The following is a 22565-nucleotide window of genomic DNA, read 5'->3' as shown; positions in this document are numbered from 1 at the left end:
AAAGAAAACGGAGAAGGAAAAAGACACAGAAAGAAAAAAGAATCTGGCATCTATCCCCATAGGGAAATGGCATTCACTAACGAACATGGGTTCAAATGATCCGAAAATGACTGCGACTTAATACAATTAAGGAAACTACCGCCAGGTTTTAACGTAACTCTACAATGGGTTGGTTGCTTTCCCTTCTCTTTCTTTCTTTCTTTCTTTCTTTCTTTCTTTCTTTCTTTCTTTCTTTCTTTCTTTCTTTTCTTTCTTTTTTTAATTACAGGTGCATGCAGAGTTCAAAAAAGAAAGGGAGTCACGCAACAATCAGATGCAATTTCGGTACAGTCCTAAAATCACATCCTGCAAATTGCACCTCAAGCCCTTTTAGGACAGACCTCTATCCCAGTCTGGAATAGCCCTGCTGTTAGAACCCATGCTTTACAAACAGAGCAACGAGTTTATCAGTCTTCTGATGTGAACGACAAGCAGCACACACTTTCTTTTAAGGCCTATAAAGCATATTTCAGGTTTAATCAGTGAATTTTGGGAACTTAAATTTTTTCTTAGTACATATTAGCAAACATTTCTTAAAACATTCATTTTTAGCCAAAAAAAAAATCTGCTCATTCCACCTAATAAAAATTAGCAAATATTAGGATTCAAGGGATCATTATCCCATGTTATCAGAGTAAAATAATAAGTAATCTGCAAGCTTGTCAAAGTGCATTGAATAAGTTAATTTAAAATAATTTTCCACATTGAACTTCAGGAGTTTAAGTTAATTACTAGGTACAGACTTAAATTTTTAAATGTTCCACTTCTCCTCCTAGATGAATTTTTAGTTGCCTTAAAATTATAAATAATTTTAGTGATGATACCAGATGAGTTAGTAAATTTTTTTAAAAGAATCTCAGTAAGCAGATGTTAAAGTCCAGAGCATGCTTCCAATTTTTTCTATATCCTTTCTAAGAAAAAATAGCTATTAAATGTTAACAAAAATAATAGTCTATATACTTCAGAGCGATTTAATAATTAACCATACAACGACATACAGTATGAAAAACTGAACACATTTATTCAATTTCCAACAATCACCAATTAGAAATGGGCTTAAATGACAATACAAAGAAAGTTATAAGCAAACATTTTGACAGGGGGAATGTGAAGAATTAGAACAAACTGCTTAGGAAACTACAGTGTGTGTCTTGCGTTCGTGTCGTGTGTGTGTGTGTGTGTGCGCGCGTGTGTGTGTGGGATGTTACTGTTCTTTTCCCCCCTTTCTAAAATTAGGTAAAACATTTCCAAAAGATACAGAGCTAGGTAAGATTTCTTCATGAGGTAATTTCCAGCGGTGGTTCTAGGGGTTGATGAAAAAATCTTAGGTGGAAAATGCACTTCATTTTATTTTTAATTTTAGGTATTGTACCTCCATAATTAAGACGTTTTATCATCTAAGTACTTTTTTTTCCTGTATAAAAGGTCTTTTATGTAATGCATACCTTCTTAGAGTTCCTTTCATCCATATATAAGAAACCAATTTCTAAATATTAAGTCTCAGGGTTACTATGCATTGGAATAAATTATTGGGGGAAGTTTTAGAATATTTTTCCCTGGAGATCTTTAAAACAGGGCACATTTTTCATTTGGGTTGCTCTAGATGTGATCCAGTCAAGTAAGAAGAGATACAGATTTCTAACATTTATTTTAATTCCCTACGATTCTGTGACTCTCCTTAAGAAGCTCAAGAAGCTGGTAGAATTTAACATATTTGAAGACTTGGTATAAGCATGCTAAATCAGGAATTTAATACATTTAGGTCCTCTAAAAGCAACTACCTTTAGGTCTTACTGATAATATCGGAAGAATTACTTTAAATTTAATTCTCAAAAGTGTTTTTCTTCCCAGTTCCAATAATTCATCAACAAAAGCCATAACACTGCAATTGTGTTATAATTTCACTTGTACTGGCATTCTCCTCTTTAGCATTATTGTCTAGAAATACCCATGCAGAAGACTATGAAGACTCCCTGAGATATAGTCACGTCATTATTTTTAAAACTACATTTAATCAAAGAAAGGTACCCAAAGCTTATCTGTCTTCTCTGGTCCAGAATCTAGTCTGTGACTCCAAACTAGACCTGAAACATGCATGGACAGCCTTCTTCAGTCACTAAACGGAAAGACATTCTAATTTTGTTGATTCACCCATAACACTGAGAGACACAGAGAGAGTCAAACATCTACTTATATATTCCAGTCTCCAATTTAAAAGTACTGCAACTTGCTGTGCACTAAACAGGTACATTTAAACACCCTGTATCTTTCCAGAAAAAATGCTCTTTCACCTCAGCTGTATCACCTGCTGGTTGTGTGAGCCTGAGCAAGTTACTCAACCAATCTGTGGCTCAGTGTGCTCATCTATAGAATGCGGATAGTAACAATAGCCACCTCATAGGGCGGTGGTAAACATCCAATGAGATAACAGTGTCTACATGCTCAACCCTCAATCCTCAGCTCTTGTCGTTTTATTGCCACCAAGGATAGGGAGGTAAAGAAGCCTACCTGACTCAGCTTTATAGAAAAACCACATGGCAAAAGAAAAGTCTTTCAGGAAATTCGATACCATATTAGCTGGCAACTTTGGGAGTACTCTTTTTCTAAAGCAATTTCAAAGTGTTTCAACAGTTTAATACAACTCCTCAGCACAGATATTCAGATGAGTCCGCCTGCCATGTGCTCCCTGGAGTCTGCTACCAGAGCGACTTAGAGCAAACTCGACTTCCTAGCTAAACACCACAAGTTCATTTACCGTGTGGGTCTATTTTCTCCTCCCTCTGACAGATTGTATAAAAACGACTACTTGCAGAGGCTGGGGAACTAACACAGCTTGCTGCAATTAGCCTTGCCCAAAGTCTAACTACCTATTCATTAGGTTTTATGCCTGTCTGTCCCTCAGGCGGCTTACGGGTTCGTTTGCCTGGCTGGCTTTGCTCTCTATCCACAGAAATTATCTCCTCTACACCAGACCCTGGTGGTCTGCTACTTGACAAGACTTTTCCCTGGTATCTTCAAATGGAAGACAAATCACATTCTTTAGTTTATCTCTTGCTCCCTTTCCAACATAAACAATTTAGGTTTCATTGTCAGAAGTACAAAATGCCATCTGCTTTCCCTTCAGTCCTCACTTTAGGAGTCAAAGTAGAAACAAAGTAGAAACTCTGGCCCTCCAGAAGGGAGTTCCGGGGCAGCTAAGCAGGGAGGGAGACAGTCTTTACTGAATGCATCCCTATACCTGATTCGAAGCAATAAGGCAACAAATGTATCAAAATACCCAAGTCTCACAGGCACAGAACTTCTAAGCATTCAGAGCTCCCACTTAGTTTCCAGCATACAGGACATTCATGCAAATAAAAGATCTATGCACTCAATAGGAATTTAAGTGGTTTCCACAGTTTGGAAAAAACAAATGCAATAAAACATATTTAAATTGAGCATATAAAATTTCAGATATCAAAACAAAACACTTTATTCTCTACCATAAGGTCTCTCCGTCACCCCTCAAAAACACCAAATTTTTTCAGTTCCCATTTTTCTTTCTGCTTGAAAATCTGAAAGGAAAAGTGAATCAAAATGAAAAGAAAAATGATGGGTTAGATTTGAGTGGTGCCCACAGCAGGCAAGGGCACATTCCATCATAAGAGTGGCTGACATTTTGTAGGAGAAACCACTGCAGAGTTATGTGTTCCATGTGCAATGCCTCAACTCCAACCATAATTCTTTGGTGTTGGCTAGGATGATGTCACTTTTGGTGAATTATAACTTTGGAGTAGATTTGAGGCAGACCACCCCAGCCAAAAAGATTCTCTTCACACATGAATAACACTAGGAAATGGAACAGAAGCAAAATGGGAACACAACTACCTCTACATAAGTGAATAACATCCTGAAATATTAGCAGGGGTGTTTAAAAGTAATTATTTTATAAAAAGGAGATAAACAATAAATAGACTAATATTAACTTTAAAAAGAAAGTCATGCCTTATTTTTACTTTTCTAAAAGCCAATCTAAAAAAACAATTATTTTTTGCAAGTAAGGTTATCTATTTCCCTAATGAAATCTGTGATGTGGGGACAAGTTCAGCAACGCTGTCAAATGGAAGTGCCCTCTCAGTGACAGAATGGGCTCATTCTATTTGAAGGAGGTATCTTCCTTCCTCCTTCATTCATGTCTCCTTTCCACTCTTCCATAAAACCCTACCTGCCCAAATATTGTCATTTCTAACGAAGCCCCGACTGTTGACAATTTAAAAAGACATGAGCAGTGAGTAATAAAATGAATTCCCTTTAATGACAGGCACCTGATGACGGAAGACGTAGGTACTGGAGCCAGGTTAAAAAAAAAAAAAAGGAATAGAGTCCTCTCTTCTGAAAATGATCCAGAAAATGAACTCAGGATTGGGTTTATTAGGACATGAAGCATTTATTGTGTATAAGTATCCAGATAAATGGAACTTCATCTTTTAAATGTTACTACTTTGTTCAGTCATATTATTTTAACCTTGGATTAAAAAGGTTTCTCAAACAAATCATTCTGCTTCCTATATATATATATTTTTTTTTGAGACAGAGTCTTGCTCTGTCGCCCAGGCTGGAATGCAGTGGCAAGATCTCGGCTCACTGCAAGTTCCACCTCCCAGGTTCACACCATTCTCCTGCCTCAGCCTCCTGAGTAGCTGGGACTACAGGTATCCGCCACCACGCCTGACTAATTTTTTTGTATTTTTGGTAGAGATGGGGTTTCACCGTGTTAGCCAGGATGGTCTCGATCTCCTGACCTCGTGATCTGCCCACCTCAGCCTCCCAAAGTGCTAGGATTACAGGCTTAAGCCACTGTGCCCAGCCCGCTTCCTACATTCTTAAATGATATCTTGGTATCTTTTACTACTGAGTCTAGATCACTCTTTAAAATATCAATGCTTGAGCCAGTAAGATTACTAATTTTGTTGATGCTGTGTCCCAGAGTAAGAGGGAAAAGGCTCACAGGCTCGAAGTAAGGTGTGTAGATACTGTCTCTTTACACACAGATGTAAAATGCTTGCATCTTGGTACCCAGACTTTGTGATAGGTTTTTTCCCTTGTCATAAGCCTTTCTGCCACGAAGCAGCCAATATGGGAAAGTGGTTAAGAACATTAGTTCTCAAGTCAAATTGCTGGGGTCTGAATCCTGACTCTCCATCATTAGTTGTGTGACACATGCAAAGGACTTATCACTGAGAATGGCACGAGTAGGCCAGCAGGCACTCAGTGGGGATAAGCCACACACATACATATACATATGTGCTTTTTTCTTCTATCTGGCTGCATTCTCAAGAGCTGGAGCTTTGCAGTTTTAAAACCTCTAAATACTTTTAGGGTTCAAACTGCCCTTTTCTGCAGTTTCCTTATAACTTTTCCAGTTCCCAAAGCTCAGTCCTCTATGATCCTCCACCTACCAAATGCCTCCATGGTAGCCACACAGAAATCTGGAGATGAAATATTTTCTTGCCCTTTTAAAACCCACTGTCATGGTATGAAAGCTTATGGTCCCCTCAAAATTCATATGTTAAAATCCTAATTCCCAGGGAGATGATATCAGAAGGTGAGGCCTTTGGGAGGTGAGTACTTGATGAGGGTAGAGTCCTCATAACTGGGATTCGTGCCCTTATAAAAGAGGCTCCAGAGAGCTGCCTTGTCTCTTCTGCCATGTGAGGACACAGTGAGAAGGAAGCCATCTATATATCAGGAAGCAGGCCCTCACCAGACACTGAATCTGCTGGTGTTTTGAAGTTGGAATTCCCAGCATTCAGAACTGTAAGAAATAAATTCGCTGTTTATAAGCCACCCATTGATGACCTTTCATTACAACAGCTCAGACTTACTAAGACATCCATTCTTAAAGCTCTAACAATTAATAAGATGAGTATATCTCTTATGTAGGCCTACTCTTGGAGCTGCCTCTACCAGAAAATAAACATATACAAACTCAATAGGCAGAATATTAATAAAAAAATACTAATCTGAACTCTCTCCCATGGTATAAGGCCCAAAACCCAGGAAGAGTACCAATATCCCAAATTAATTGTTTGCAACAACCTGCGTGTCCGAACTTGCCTAAATGAATAGAAACCACTCAGAGGAAATGGTATCAATGTCAAGGAAGTACCTCATTCCCTAGAATCCAAAGCTTTCATTAGAATAGACCCATAAACTCTCTGCTTTTCCAGTTCTTTAACAAAACGCTTCCTAGAGAAAACAACCTTCATGGAAGATTATTCCACAGTCCACAGTCCCCTGCACCTCTGAAGTCTATCAGTGGGATCAAGACAGAGGACCAAGAGGCCATGCAAAGGATTATATCATTTCTACCCATTGTATAATGTCATAGCTTCAGATTTCATCCCAAAGTATATAAGAAATAGGCCATGTTGAATCTGTTAGTCTATTATGAACAAATGCTATTGATGTTTCTATCATGCAGTGCCTCTTACAATAATGATTATGATAATAATTTAAAAAATAATCCCATGTGGGAAATCAACTCTATACTCTCATGCTAAAAATGGCTTTTTCTGAGAAATTGGTAAGAACTTCCTTCCAAATGGCGAGACTTAGATGCAGGACTTTGTCTCCTTTTGGCTCTGATTGTCAAGAAACTCAAGTCATCTTTGAAGCAAATATAGCAACTATGAGAGCTTTTGCAGCCCTACTTGCTTACCTCCATTTCTTACTTATTTTTCTATTTTCCCTTGTTTCTGATTTTTCTACTCATAATTATTTTACAACAGGCATGCTTCTTGTAAGCCTCTCCAGATGTTCTTCATAACAAAAAGGGATAGAAATAAACAAATCAACAAATTATAAAATGGCTCTAGTGGGACCGATTTGAGCAGTGAGTTTTGGGGATGAAATGCACTAAGTCCAGAGGTTCTTAACCCTGGGTGTATGGACGCGCTTCCAAGAAACCTTGAACCTCTTGAAAGAGAATGCAAAATCACAGGTGCTTTTTCCCCGGGTCTCCAGCTTGCACAAGCACCTCTTAAGGTTTAGAAACACTGCCCTAGGTCTCAACAGCAGAGAAAGACCAAGAATCTTGGCCGTCTGAGTGGAGCAAGGATAGAGAGCCAGTGGGGTATAACAAAAGGCTATGTCAGCCCTGGGCTTGTACCAACCCAGTGTTTTGGTGTGTGAGCAGTCTTTCTTATCCGAGTTGGACCATGGCATTATTCATTTGGTTGCGTATTAACCTACCAGATGGTCTGTTGTAGTTAACAAGGGCCGGCTGCTGTTGTTGCTGCGTCTGTGGTTGCGGTGGCTGCTGCTGCGGCTGCTGTTGCTGCTGCTGCTGCTGTGGCTGCTGTTGCTGCTGCTGTTGTTGCTGCATGCCAGGCAACGTCCTTTTCCCCTGGACTGCAAGCTGCAGCGTTTCAGGGAGGGGCTGGCCCCGGGCCAGCATTTTATAAGCTAAAATCTGAGCTCGAAGCTGATGCAGCTGGACGGGACTGAAAGGTGAGGGACCTCTGTTGGGCTGGCTCATGGCCTGCGGATCACCTGGGATGAGGGCCCCTGGCTGGCTTGGTGGCATCTGAGGTGGAGTTGGGCCTCCTCCAGACATAGGGCTGGAGACGTGCTCCGGGGCTCCTAATGGAGATGGGTGCGGTGACATATAACCTAAAATAAAGCACAAAAGAAAATCACAGGCTGCCCTTGACAACCCTGAAAGAGAGATATCCCTGAATATTCTAATAATTGTCTGCAGCAACTGTCTGATAGAAATTTAAATGACATATCATTTATTAATTATATGTAGTTTAAGATTTTAATATATTAATATGTGCTTTATATATATGTAAAATTTAAAATTTTCTGGTAGCCACTTTAAAAATGTTAAAAAAAAAGCAGGTGAAGTTAATTTAAATGTATTTTATTTAAACCAACATATCCAAAACATCATTTTAAAACATAAAAATTGTTGGTGAGATATTCAACCTTCTTTTTTGTCACACTAAGACTTTGAAATCTGCTCAATATTTTACACTTAAAGCACATCTCAATTCGAACTAACCACACTTCAAGTGATCAATAGCCACATCAATAGTCCTAGAAGGTAAACTGTTAGTGGTTGTTGTTCACCTAAAGGAAAGGCACCAAGGGACAGTACTGAATGGTAAAAGCAGCTCCAACTGCGAGAACAAAACCTGATGGCACCTGATATATCTCAATGGGGAACAAAGAATGTCTCAGGTGGAGAGCAAACACTTGGTTTATTGTTATGCATGTTATGAATAACTTGCAATTATTGAGTGCCTACATGTTGTGGGTACTATGCAAGGAGTTGTCTTGCACTCAACTATCACAGTTGGGTTCTCCCTCGTAGCAGAGCCTTATTTAAGGATTGAGTACCAGCAATTTACTGGGAAGGTGCGTGGACACTAATAGGGGTATGAAAAGGTAATATAAGGAAGGGAAGGCAGCCAATAAGGGGGGGCATAATCAAGCCAGCTGCTGCAGTGGGTATCTGAAGATTAATTCAGTGCAGAAACTTTGGAATATATGGTAAATAACTTGCCTCCAAATTATTCCAGGAAAGGGGTAAAGAAGCTGGGGTATTTACACTCCTGCAATCAGCAGTCACTGGTTAAGTCACTGGTTATGACTAATGCTCTAAAGATTATTGTTCTCCAGGGACTTTGCCATATGTGGGAAAGGTAGATGGAAGTGAACCAAGACACTGATTCTGGGCACAGGAAATCAGGCTGGTGGGGGTACAGAAATGGTAACGGGAATCAAGAAGATATGGGTAGAACATACATTATTTCTTCAACCCTTACAACAACCCTAAAAGATATATACTGTTACCACATTTTTTAAAATGAGGAAAATGAGGCTCAGAGAGTAAACCAGTTGCCCAAAGTCACACAATTAACTCTTGACAGCTTCAAGATTTAAACCAAGGTATGCCCTTTCCATGATCTCATATAAATTTGGTTATATGAAAATAAGTCAGGGACTTGAAAGTTTCAAAAACCTTCTAGAACCACTTGTGATATAACATAAAAATGAGACTAAACTGTTTGGTTTCTAAGAGATCTAAATGGGAAATTTAAGAACACTTTTCTGGGGAAGAAAAATCAAAATGCACAAAAAAACCTCAAGGGACTTATTTCAGGAGATGATCTGCATAGCTTGGCCATAGAATTCCTAGAAAAGCATGACTGAACATTGTTGGAGGGAGATCCAAGATGAAGGAGAGAACAAAGTGGCCTAAAGCAATCTAAAAGGTATCCTTGAGCTGAAACAAAGTGCAAATTAATCAAGTCAAAGGTGTCCCAGAACACAGCATTACATACATAGATGGATGAAAAGTCTCTTCCCTTTAATAAATGTAATCGTGTCACAGTTCTCACAAAGGTCATCACATAAGTGTTTATTAAATTCCTGCTGCATGCTCAAATCTAAGAAAAGTTTGAACTGAAAGAGCTCTGTGCATCTGCAGAATCACAGAGGCCCGAGAATATATGACTGCCACCAACTGGGGATTCACCCTCATAATTCACAAGACCAAAGAAAATAAAAGATTCAGTTACTTTTATCTCCAACTGTCATTTGGAGAGGGAGGCAAATTTAGCGTGATCCCCTAAACCAAAAATGGGTTTTACTCCACCAATTGATGAGAAGTAGAACTCTATTCAGGGAAATCCTGCCCTAAAGGTAAATAGAAGAATTGCTAAATTTCACTCCACAAATCCCTACTCCGTGAGGAACCACAAACACCATGCAGTTTAGGGTTTGAGTTGGTTATATAAAATAGCCAAGAAAATTCCCTTGAAAGTCTGCAAGACTAGCAGAAATTTAAATCCCAACATGTTGTTATTATAACAATAAACACTCAGAGAATATCAATAACAGACACTTAACTTCAGCATTAACATGCTTCTTTAAGAAGGCTTACATTAACCCCTTAATTGTAATGCTAGTACAAACTGGTAGTCTATTCATTATGATGTCTTTCTGGCCAGCCCTGAGTTTACCACAGGAGGAAAATGTTCCCACCAAACCTGCTAACATTTTCACAGTAGAAGAGATATGACCAGGGCTTAAAATTAGTCATATGTTTCCTGATTTCTGGTCTTTCCTATTTCCTAGGGTCATCAATTAGAATCTCACTCATGGCAAATCATAAGATGCCTAATACAACATTGGAACCAAAATATTAGGCAATCTAGTCTAAATTCACGTGTAACACTATGTCTTACATCACTCTTTGAAACTATGAACAAGACAACATTATGAAGGTGAGACAGTTACATTAAGCATAACAATTTGAACTCTGAAAAAAGGAACCTGGTCACTGGAAAATCGATACAAAAAAAACTTACCTCAAATTTGATCAAAAAAATTGAGAGTGAAATAAAAATCATTTTTGAGTTAGTCAGTACAACAAAATTTCACCTCAAATTTGATCAGAAGAAAACGGAAGTGAGAATTATTTCCCAGAATTTGTAGGGGATGTGAAGAGAATCATTCTGTCACAGTATGTTATTAAAAATAGAGATTTTTATGTCTATATGAATAGCATCCCATAAAACTTGAAGAAAAACAGAATCTAAGTGATACAACAACATCACATATTTTGGTAATTATCTTTAGTTGAGAAAACAGAGTGAAGAAATTGCCTGAGAGTGAATATACATTTGTCAGTAGGATGAGTGTTGATGCAGATTCTGCTCTTTTTGGAATCTTGTATGATTTGCTCGTTCGAAAGTAGTCAAAAGTGGCAGTTTTCTTTCCCTAGTTTTCAAGGGCTATTATCTCCCCAGTTTCACCTTGCCTCAGAGAGATGCAATAACCTTTCTCCTATTAATGATCTGGAACTTCTAAGTGCCAATATTATATGAATTTTCTCTACACACACGCACACACACACACAAAACTTAAATATATACCTGCCTTTGAAGGGTTTCTATCCAATGGACTAAAAATAAACAGTGTTATCGTTGGGACCATAAGGTACACAATTCGGTATTTATTGAAGGAAATGGCTTTGCTTCTTGACCAACACCCTAAAATAACCTAATAGGTTGCTAGGTAGTTAAAGCTCGCAGCCTTCCAATCAATACCACATCTCTCTGTTCCTGTGTTTTTATATTAATAAATGGCTTTTCACAATGAGTTTTTTAAAGACACATGCTATTACCAAGTCTAAATTCTTTTTAGATCATTATATAAAATAGGACTGCATTATACTAATACTGCTTTATTCAAAAATATACCCTAAAATAACTCATTCCTCAGCCTACAACGCACTTTACTATTTTAGAGAATACTACATGTTAATTCTGATTCCCTTTAATGCAGACCTTTGCATTTAGTTATTATACTTCATTGAAATCACATAAAAGTTGAGATCATTTTAAACTGTTGACTCTTTAATACACAAACTTCCACACCTAATTGAACAAAATTTACTAATATCTATATAGCCATGTGCTAGATATCATGTCAAGTGTTGTGGATTCCAAGATAAATAAGACATCATTCTTATGTTGAAGAGAGGAGCCAAGTGATCACAGAAATAAAAGTAAAACTGCTCTCAATTACGATTTGTGCATTTGAAGTGGTTTTAGTTTTCAGGTTTTCCTAGGACTCCACTATTAGAGTTACTGCAATGACTGGAGCAGAAAAAGTAAGCACCTGGCTTCAAGAATCACTAAATATTACTCATCTATACCTCCCAGGTATTAAAAATAAAGATTTAAGTCCAGGCATGGTGGCTCATGCTTGTAATCCCAGCACTTTGGGAGGCTGAGGAGAGTGGATCACCTGAGGTCAGGAATTCAAGACCAGCCTGGGCAACATGGTGAAACCCTGTATCTATTAAAAATACAAAAATTAGCTGGGTGTGGTGGCACACGCCTGTAGTCCCAGCTACTCAGGAGGCTGAGGCAGAAGAATTACTTGAACCTGGGAGGCAGAGGTTGCAGTGAGATGAGATCACACCACTGCACTCCAGCCTGGGTTATAGAGTGAGATTGTGGCCCCCCCCCAAAAAAAAAAAAAATATATATATATATGTATATATATATACAAAGGTTTATATTAGCTCCATGAATATACTTGGCCCCTTCAAATTTAAATGATAAGCCTAGAAATACTGTCTTACTTCACTCATAACAGTGAATGAGTCAAATTTTTTCTTCTTGCACTGCAAAAAGTCCCAGAGCTTTAGGCTGCTCTTCTGACATGGTCAAGATTCTATGAGTTATCTGCAACAATTATGCCTGCCTGCCACTAAAATTCAGATAAGAGTCTGGGATGTTCAAAAGCCTGTTCAAATATTAGTGGGGAGGCACTCCTATGCCTCCACGACTTGACTATTTATATTTCAAAAAGAGAACAACTGTGCTTAGACTTCTCTAAATCCTCACAGCCAAAAGTCTTCCCTCGGGTAGATGGATATCTGATCATGGATGGAGGAAACACACACATTAATTACACAAGATTATATATAGCAACACATAAACCATAAACCTTGAATTAGAATATCTACATATTAATGTCAATTAGTGCTAGATTAACTCATGCCCGTCACATGTTGAAATGACCACATAATGACTCTGAAATCAGGCTACATTGTATCAAAAGGCTTTGAGGTACCTGAATAGTTTTCAACAGTGAGGAAAAGAAAGAGGACTTGTTACATATGAAGAAGAAAAGAAATATGCCATATTTCTTTTAGCCATTGTTGTGAGTTGAATTGAATTGTGTTCCCCTTCCTCCAAATATGTTGAAGTCCTAACCCCTAATACCTGGGAATGTGCCTTACTTTGAAAGAGTATTTTGTTTCTTTTTTTCTTTTTTTTTTTTTTTTTGAGACAGTCTTGCTCCGTCGCCAGGCTGGAGTGCAATGGTGCAATATCGGCTTACTGCAACCTCTGCCCCTGGGTTCAAGCGATTCTCGTGCCTCAGCCTCCCGAGTAGCTGAGACTACAGGCACGTGCCACCACGCCCAGCTAATTTTTGTATGTTTAGTAGAGATGGGGTTTCACCATGTTAACCAGGATGGTCTTGATCTCTTGATCTGCCCACCTCAGCCTCCTAAAGCCCTGGGATCACAGGCTTGAGCCACCAGGCCCGGCCTGAAACAGTATTTTTGTAGCTGTAATCACGTTAAGATGAGGCCATACTGCATTAGGGAAGGCCCTAATCCAATGAATAGTCCCCATAAAAAGAAGAAAATCTGGGTCGGGCACGGTGGCTCACACCTATAATCCCAGCACTTTAGGAGGCCAAGGCAGACGGATGAAGAGGTCAGGAGATCGAGACCATCCTGGCTAACAAGGTGAAACCCCGTCTCTACTAAAAAAAATACAAAAAATTAGCCAAGCGTGGTGGCGGGCACCTGCAGTCCCAGCTACAGGGGAGGCTGAGGCAGGAGAATGGTGTGAACCCGGGAGGCGGAGCTTGCAGTGAGCAGAGATGCGCCACTGTACTCCAGCCTGGGCGACAGAGCAAGACTCCGGCTCAAAAAAAGAAGAAGAAAATCTGAACACAGACAGACACACAGGAAAAAAATCATGTGGATACTAAGGCAGAGATTGCAGTGATGCATCTGCAAGTCCAGGAATGCCAAGGATTGTTGGCAACCACCAGAAACCAGGAAGAAGCAAGGAAGGATTCTTCTCCAAAGCCTTCAGAGAGAGCATGGCCCTGCTGATGCTTTGATTTCAGACTTAGCCTCCGGAATTATATAAGAGGATACATTTCTGTTTGTGGTCATTTGCTATGACAGGCCTAGCCACCCACCAGAAATGACACGTAATTTCACTTCCAGATAAAAGCTGTCTTATAGACAATGGATAAGCATGCAATTTAAGGGACACAGGTGGTTCACCTTACCTTCACATCTACACTGTTGCTGGGAAGCAGGCCTAGATTCTCTTTCTGGCCCTCTCACCGATTGGACATGTAAACTTGGCAAAACAAAGTAAATTGTCCAGCTTTATCTTCTCCAACTATAAAACTAGGATAACATAATTTACCTTAAAAGATTACGATAAAGATTCCGGATAGAGTACATAGAGGACTTTGCAGACTGCTTGCACACATGATGGCTAGTAAAATTACTAGGACTTCAGAAATAAAATTTCCCATAGAAATCATCAGATTGTATTGGTGAGGACGGAGGTAGATTTCTATAAGGAAAAGAAACCTGCTGGATTTGATCTTCCTTAGACACATTCTTTGGAAGTCATAATTAAAACATCCAACAGGAAAGACTGAAAGACTATGCTGGGGAACCAGTATCCGGTGTGCAGCTGACACAAACCTTGGCTGTGTTGATCCATTGGACTCTGGGGAGGGCCCATGCCTGGGTGAGGTGGTCGCATACCAGTGCCCTTCATGGATCCACAATGGATGTCTTCTACAATCCCCTTGTCATGTATCCCATCGATGGGCTGAAACATTTAAAGGACATCAGTTAGACACCTCTATAAGGGAAAACATTTCCATTTGGAGTTTTCAGACCCCTCCCTAAGTTCTTCAAAAGTGTGGCACAATCATTTACTACCCGTTCTAGAGTTAAAAAAAGGAGACTAGACCAAAAGGATCAGCAACCTATCTGTAAGTCAAATGTTAAGTCTTTAAACAGTGGATTTTTTTTCTTTTCTTTTCTTTTTTTTTTTTGTAATATCGAAACGGGCGATGAAAATGAAGCCCTGGTCACAAGGTAGACAAATATAGGCTATTTTTCCATACCCTGGTAAGTAATCTTGAAACCTGTTATATGTTGAAGTTAGTCTGAAGTCTGAAGGAAGGCTGTTGGACACATCTGTGATGATCCAGTTTTTGGTAATTTTTCTTCATTGGAAGGAAAGGAACGATGGAAAGTTTAAAAGTTGAAACCACAGGGTTCCATGGCAGTTGGAAAGAGAGGAACAGACAGGACAGAGCCATGAACGGGGGTGAATACTGAAAGGGAAAGGGTGTGCAATAGATAAAGCTATACTACAGAGGGAAGAGGAATGGAAAAGGTTAAGGGCATGGTTTGAAAATAAATAATGAACACAGGAGCTGGACCCAAAACTTGAGGCATAATATGTGACAGACATGCAATAAACAGCTATTGAATTGACATTAATCCAATCCAGAATTGGGCAACGGAGCATGTGTTTGAAAAAGGAAAAGTCTATTCCTCCCCAAACTGTAATAGCAATTTTCAAAACAGCCTGAAAGAAATATTTCCAGGAGTTTATAGAAACCAAATGACTTCAAGCGAGAAAGTATGAGTGTTTGCAGTTTTAGAGAAAAGAAAGTTAATTTCTGCAGAGTCAAAAGTATGCACTTGAAAAGAAGAAAAATGTATCATAAAGAGGATGTTCAGAAGAAAAATGGGAAGAATCTGGTGTAAAGAGTGTCACTGAGTCTGTTAAATAGTAATAATAGAGAGGAAATCAAAGCAACACAGCAGATGTATTTAGGCCACTTGTTTATTTATTTCCAGTAATGTTGAAAAGCAAAAAGCTGAAGCCTCAGAGGGAGAAGGAAGAATAAGAGAAGAAATAAAGCTGCCTATAAAAAGAATGGAAAGAAGTGAAGGCATCTGGTCAGCAGGTGTGAGCTCTAAACCCGCACCCAGGTCCTCACACAGGGAACTATCTGAGGGGCTGGGGCTAAGGAGAAGCAGGATGGCAAAAAATGCAAAACTCACAGAATGCGAGCGAAGCAAAACAAAAAAAGGGAGTATTTAAGAGGGTAGAGAGAATATGAGAAAGTGTAATAAAAATGCTAGGACATAAAATGAAGGGATCAAAAGAGATAACAATAAAAACGATCCAGGAGAGGCCGGGCGCGGTGGCTCACGCCTGTTATCCCAGCACTTTGGGAGGCCGAGGCTGGCGGATCACGAGATCAGGAGATCGAGACCATCCGGGCTAATATGGTGAAACCCCGTCTCTACTAAAAATATAAAAAATTAGCCGGGCTCTGTGGCGGGGGCCTGTAGTCCCAGCTCCTCCGGAGGCTGAGGCAGGAGAATAGTGAACCCGGGAGGCGGAGGGTACAGCGAGCTGAGATCACTCCACTGCACTCCAGCCTGGGAGACAGAGCAAGACTCCGTCTCAAAAATAAGTAAATACATCATACATACATACATACATACATACATACATACATACATACAAACGATCCAGGAGAAAAACACAAAACTGACCCAACACTCACACGCTGACGTTTTAAGTGCTAAAGAACAATAAAGTTTAGCTAAGTATTTCCCTCACATTTTATCTTTCATTTTGAAGGTGAGATATCTTCAAATTATTCTGAAATTACATAAGCCACTTAGAGGAAGGTTTACAAGTCATTGATCAGATCTAGAATATAGCTCCGAAATTAATTTAATCTCAACACAAAACAATTTCAGGACTTGCATGTGTCAATATGTTCAATAGGTTCCCTGAAAAATATGACACGGAAAACAAGCAGCTTTATTTCTCTAGAGCTCTGACAAGCTAACAAATTTATCTGTTAAAAAAGGAGACAGAAATTAGGGAATGTTATAGGGATACCCATAATACATTGTTAAATGACAAAAAGGAAGTTTCAGAGTAATTAACAGAGACAATATGATTCTATAATAGTAAAAGAAAAGTAACAAAAATATTACACCAATATATACATATCTGTGCTTATACAGTATTTTTAATGAACATACAGAAAAGTAAGATAGAAAAAGCATGTACAACAAGCTGTTACTTGGGGTGAAGGTAGGATTATCTGTTTATGTCAGTATTGTTTTCCTTTTCAAAATAATCATATATTACTTTCCTGATTTGAAAATCATCAAATTACATTTTTAACAAAAGGATCTTCCCTTTTGGGCTCTGATGCCCTACCCTAAAACTGACCTAAAGTCCTACGTCACTAGAGGAAAGACTTGCTCTTTTCTGTGGTAATCTTTTCGTTTTAAGCCAGGATCTTCCACAGCTTGTCTACTGTGATGGTTCATTTTATGTGTCAACTTGACTGGGCCTCAGGTGCCTAGATATTTGATGAAACATTATTTCTGGGCATGTCTGTCAGGGTATTCCTGGATGAGATTATCATTTGAATTCTTAGACTGAATAAATCAGATTGCCTCCAGCAATGTCGTGGGCCTCATCCAAAATCCATGGAGGGCCTGAATAGGAAAAAAAAAAAAAAAAAGCTAGAGGAAAGTAGAAGCTTTCTCTCTGCCTGACTGCTTAAGCTGGGTCTTCTCCTGCCCTCAGACTTGAACTTACTACACTGACTCTTCGGGCTCTTCAGACTCACACTGGAATGCACATCATCAGTTCTCTTGGTTCTTAGGCCTGTACACTCAGACTGGAACTATACCACAGGTTCTGCTGGGTCTCCAGCTTGGTGACTGCAGATAATAGACTCTCGGCTTCCATAATTGTGTAAGCCAATTCCTCATAATAAGTCTCTTGTTACATATATCTCTATCTCCTATTGGTTCTGTTTCTCTGGAGAATCCTAATGAATACACCTACTTAAAGTCAACAAGCAGCCCTGCCACCCTATCCACCTGTGATATCATCCCAAGGAGTGTAAAACCTCTACGTGTCTCATTAGGCAAAACCTTCAGGTAGTATGTAATGACCTCATAGATTTTTCCTGGCTATTGCTTACTTTCAAAGCAAACTGTCACAGAGGATCTTGTTTACTTTCTCAAAAGGCTGTTCTCTCTTCTTTGCATCTCCTGTGAAGGCATAATGCCAAATGGTACAGATATCATCATCCCCACAGCAACAATCCAAGCCTCATAAATAAAGGATAATTATAACCTTAGTCCAGAAACAAACAGCTGGACGTGAGCTCTGCAAAAATCAGAACCCTCTTCCAAAACCAGAATAAAACTGCTTCACAGAGAGAGAGCAATGTGCATTTTAAGGATTCCCTAGAAACTATTTAATTTCAATAAAGCCCTTTTCCAAAAATCCTTTAGATAAGGACTTTTTCCTTTTACTCTTTGGGATCTAATTTTTGTTAATAAATGTCAACCTTTTTAGGAAAGAATAATTTTCAGTATGTTCATTAGTGGATAAGTTACTTAACACAGATAGGAAAAAATAAGACTTATAGACTAATACACTAATTCGCCAAGACAAAAATACCTTCAACCCACAAATCACAGGATCTACTTGTCAGAACTGCATAGTCTATCTCAGTATTTTAAAAAGTCAACATCTGATCTTCATAACTGGTACAACATCTGTAGCAACAAAAGTACCTCACAATATGCGTTTTTAATAATATATGAGATATATAAGACAAAGATCTTCCTTGATTTTCTTGTTAACAACAGTAGAAAGGGGGATGGGGTTATCAGAAATATTAGGCATCCACTTATCAGAAGTCGAGTTTGAATGGGAGAACAAACTCTTACCTTATGCATTTGATGCATGCTTTCCTGTGGGAAGTCTGTGGACCCCATCGTCGGCATAGGATGGGAGACACTTGGAGGTCCAGGACTTGGCCCCATCATGCTGTGGACGGAACCTGGGGAAGGTCCGGGTCCTGGACTGGGCCCAAGAATTGGCCCAGGGGAAGGCCCAGGCCCTGGCGAAGGCCCTGGGTGGGGCATCGCACTAGGGTCTGTGGGCGTGGACATCTACTTCTCCCGTCTCTGCCAGACAGTAGAGTAATGCTAAGTTGAAAAGTAGAAAAAAGGAAGGCATGTTTTAAACATGATGTTAAGATCAGAATAAAACAGTTGTTAGCATTTGATGGTGCCATTTCTGTAACAAACATCAAACAGAGCTGCCCTGTCTATTCCAGATGTTTGAGTGAGTGTGATATACATCCGTCTGCCCTAGTCTTTATGAAGACCACTTGTTTAAAAAAACACACACACTAAATGATTCCCCAGAAAAATATAAATCACCTAAGATACAAAAGACTCACTGGAGAAACTCAAATTTAACACATAAGCAGAATTCTAAACAAGTTTGAAATTTATTACTGAAGTCAACAGATGCTCTCCATTACTTACTGCCTTGGACACCTTACAAGTCATTAACCCCCACAAACCCATTAAAATACAGAACCCTTTCAAAAGTATCCAAGCAAGACTCATTTTCATAAGTGAGTGGGCATTCAAAACTTCAAGATAGTTAAACGGGGAAAAATATAATCTTCTAATCTGAGAATGAAAGAGAAGTCCCAATCATGAAAAAAGCAAAGGCTACAGGAATCAGTCCAATATGGGTTCAAATACTCATATATGTAACTACTAGCTACTTTATTTAAGTTTCTTCTTTTGAGATTTCAATGCAATGACACGTGTGAAAAACACAGCTGTAGTCTCAGCACAACAAATGGCCACCCTTACTTAGCACTGCTTTCCCCACCAACTCCACTCTACCAGAAGTGATCAGGAGGGACAGTTTAAGATGTGATCCTCTTGCCAGCTAATTAATTGAAGCAGAGACCCCTCGGACAGTTAAAACCAGGGATTTGGCTGGGTGCAGTGGCTCACACCTGTAATCCCAGCACTTTGGGAGGCTGAGGCAGGTGGATCACGAGGTCAGGAGACTGAGATCACCCTGGCTAACACGGTGAAACCCCATCTCTACTAAAAATACAACAAAAATTAGACAGGAGTGGTGGTGGGCGCCTGTAGTCCCAGTTACTCGGGAGGCTGAGGCAGGAGAATGGCGAGAATGCAGTGAGCTGATATCACACCACTGCACTCCAGCCTGGGTGACAGAGTGAGACTCCATCTCAAAAAAAAAAAACAAAACAAAAAAAAAAAACAGGAAATTGTCCCAGACCTGGCCCTGGTCAACAATCTTGAGAGAAGTCATCCATGACTACTGGATCAGAGCTCACCACAGACGAGGTGTGGAAACTCTGGTTCTACAATTTCAGCAAAACTATATTCCACCACCCACACTCTAAGGCTTCTTGGCATTCCCATTGGAAATGCCTCATAGAGTGGGTACAACTGCATCTTGGATATGAGCCAGAATGAGTAAATAAGCTGTTTTTCACATTCTGATAGAGATCAATGATGCCAGCAAGATAGCTGAATACCACTAGCAACAGTAATCGTTCTATGTTATGACGTTACCTTGGAGGCACACACCTGTACATGGAGAAACTTTTTGCTGTCGACCTCACAAAGTACAGAATGACATGCCCTAAGTGATTTGCTTACCCATTGTTTAGTGGCAGAGATGGAATGAGACTGTGGTGGCCTAGTCACCATAGCAGGGCTCTTTACCCACAGTGGAATGACAGGCTGGAGGGGCAGTACAAAAAACACATTCTTTCCATTCCTAGTGACCTATCACTTGCACTGAATCTCTAGAGTATGAGGGCCATGAAGGCAGGGCATGCTCGGTTTTCCCTTCCGCATTCCCAGCACCTCAACCTGCATATAGTCATAGCTCAAAAACTATCTGATGAATCAACTGCAGAGGAAATTTCAAGGGCTAACTATTAATAAAATCAACTCTTTAATTTTAACTTTAATTTTTCATATTTTTAGAGACAGGGCTTCTCTCTATTGCCCAGGATGGAGGACAGTGGAGAGATCATGGCTGACTGCAGCCTCAAAACTCCTAGGTTCAAGTGATCCTCCCCCATCAGCCTCCCAAGTAGCTAGGACTACAGGCGGCACCACCACGCCAAGCTAATTTTTTTTTTATCTTTTGTAAAGACAGAGTCTCACTATATGGCCCAGGCTGGTCTTGAACTCCTGGCCTCAAGTGATCCTCCCACCTTGGCCTCCCAAACCACTGGGATTACAGCTGTGAGCCACTGCAGCTGGCTTCAGTTAATTTTATAAATAAAAACCACAGAGCGGTCAGTGTTTGAGTTGTGTTCCCATAAAGATATCCTTAAAGTGCAGGCAAGAATTTAGGCCATTTTGACAAATAAATTAGAGCTAAAACACAAAGCAGTCAAAGGCTACTTCAGAGTGATCATAAGCAGGGGATCAAAACAGGACGAAGGGAATCCAGTACAAGTGGCTTCTAAATAACAGGGGAGCCTCAACAGTGAATTACAGCCTTGAATTCACAATTCACTAGAGAGCCCAATGTTATTATTTATTCTTTGTGATGAACAAAGCAGACGGAAGTAACTTTTTTTGTTGTTTTTTTGGGTTTTTTTTGCTTTCCACCACCTCACACAGGTTCAGTCAGCATTTTAAATTTAGGAAGCTGACGTCAATTCAGGGCTACTACAAGATATAATGTTCTTTCATGTATATCAGCACACTAATACACCCTTTTATTTTTTAGTGAATAAAAGGAAATTGCTTACTTCCTGTTACGGTTTACACTGAAATCAGCTTCAATAGGTATTACAGTAATATACCACGAGTTTGAACAATGAAGATACAAATACTGTAGTTAGGCTGATATTCCTACTTTTAATATAATTGATGCATATTAAATATGAAATTCTAATATATATTAGCCCATAACGCTACTTTCCGCTTGCATTATCATTTCCACTTGGGAATCTCAGAGAATGTTGTAATTACTCATATATAGTCCCATAAAAATGCTTCTTTTTTTGTTGAAGGAAACTATTAAAAATGTCTTAGAGGGAAAACATGTTACAAGGGAAGTGGAAAATTACGGGCATATAATTGGAATGTTAATATAGGAACATGTTACATAGGAAACTAATCAGAAGAGAACCTCAGATGCCTGGACTTCAATGAATGTGTGTGGCTCAGACTGACAGTAAAGATTAACAAATGAAGAAACTTAGCCTGTGCCATATAACTGATGAATGGCAGAGATCTGGACTCTCATAGAACTTGATGTGATATTCACTGATGTCCCACTGGGTGCTGAGAGACCTGGGTTCTGGTCTCAGGGTCACCACCAACTCTGGGGCCCTGGGAAAAGTGCCTTTCCTCTGGGGTCTTGACTTCCTCTAGGCTCAGGATAGGAGTGTCTCAAAGGACCCTTCCAGCTGTCCATCCATGACTTGATGCCTGCTGTCCCAACCTGCAGGACAGTCAAACAGACCCTGGAAGGGGGAGTGGGAATGGAGGAGACAAGAAAACACACGAAATGGAGACAAGACAAATAGCCTGATCAAGTCTCGTTTAATGGTGGCAGTGCAATGCCTTATATAGGCTGGCAGGGGAAGAGGTTGGACCAGGGCGGTGACGGGGGGCCGGATTTTCTCAAATTACAATTGCGCATGCGCCGTGGGTTTGTAATTTTTCCCGGGCGCGGGATCGCGCCTGCGCGGTAGGCTGCATATCTTCCTGGGCGGGAAAAATGTTTGTGCGCCCTGGGAAAGGTTGCGTTGCGCAGGGAAAGTCTAGGCGCGCGCGAGAACAGTTTAGGCGCGCGCGGGAAACGTTTTAGGCGCGCGCGAGAACAGTTTAGGCGCGCGCGGGAAAAGTTTTAGGCGCGCGCGGGAAAGGTTTGTAATGAAGAACCCGGAAATGTGCCATCTTGCGGGAAAGGTTTGTAATGAAGAACCCGGAAATGTGCCATCTTGTCTCCGCTTTGCAGAGATCAAGCAAC

General features: G+C 39.9%; 1 protein-coding gene across 4 annotated transcripts in view; it reads right to left on the bottom strand.

The window, feature by feature from the left end:
* SMARCA2 (SWI/SNF related, matrix associated, actin dependent regulator of chromatin, subfamily a, member 2) overlaps positions 1–22565 on the bottom strand; it is a 183601-nt gene that overhangs the window by 149696 nt on the left and 11340 nt on the right. For all 4 annotated transcript variants that reach the window (XM_011956472.1, XM_011956473.1, XM_011956474.1 and 1 more), the window contains exons 2-4: positions 18452–18712; positions 14351–14480; positions 7273–7692 (exon numbers count right to left, since the gene is read on the bottom strand). In XM_011956472.1, the coding sequence (XP_011811862.1) occupies positions 7273–7692; positions 14351–14480; positions 18452–18676 (775 nt within the window). In that variant the 5' untranslated portion in view covers positions 18677–18712. The remainder of the gene's footprint in view (positions 1–7272; positions 7693–14350; positions 14481–18451; positions 18713–22565) is intronic.

This window comes from Colobus angolensis, unplaced genomic scaffold (assembly GCF_000951035.1).
Source record: "Colobus angolensis palliatus isolate OR3802 unplaced genomic scaffold, Cang.pa_1.0 Scaffold419, whole genome shotgun sequence".
Taxonomy (NCBI): Eukaryota; Metazoa; Chordata; class Mammalia; order Primates; family Cercopithecidae; genus Colobus; species Colobus angolensis.
This window is presented reverse-complemented; position numbering and strand designations above follow the sequence as displayed.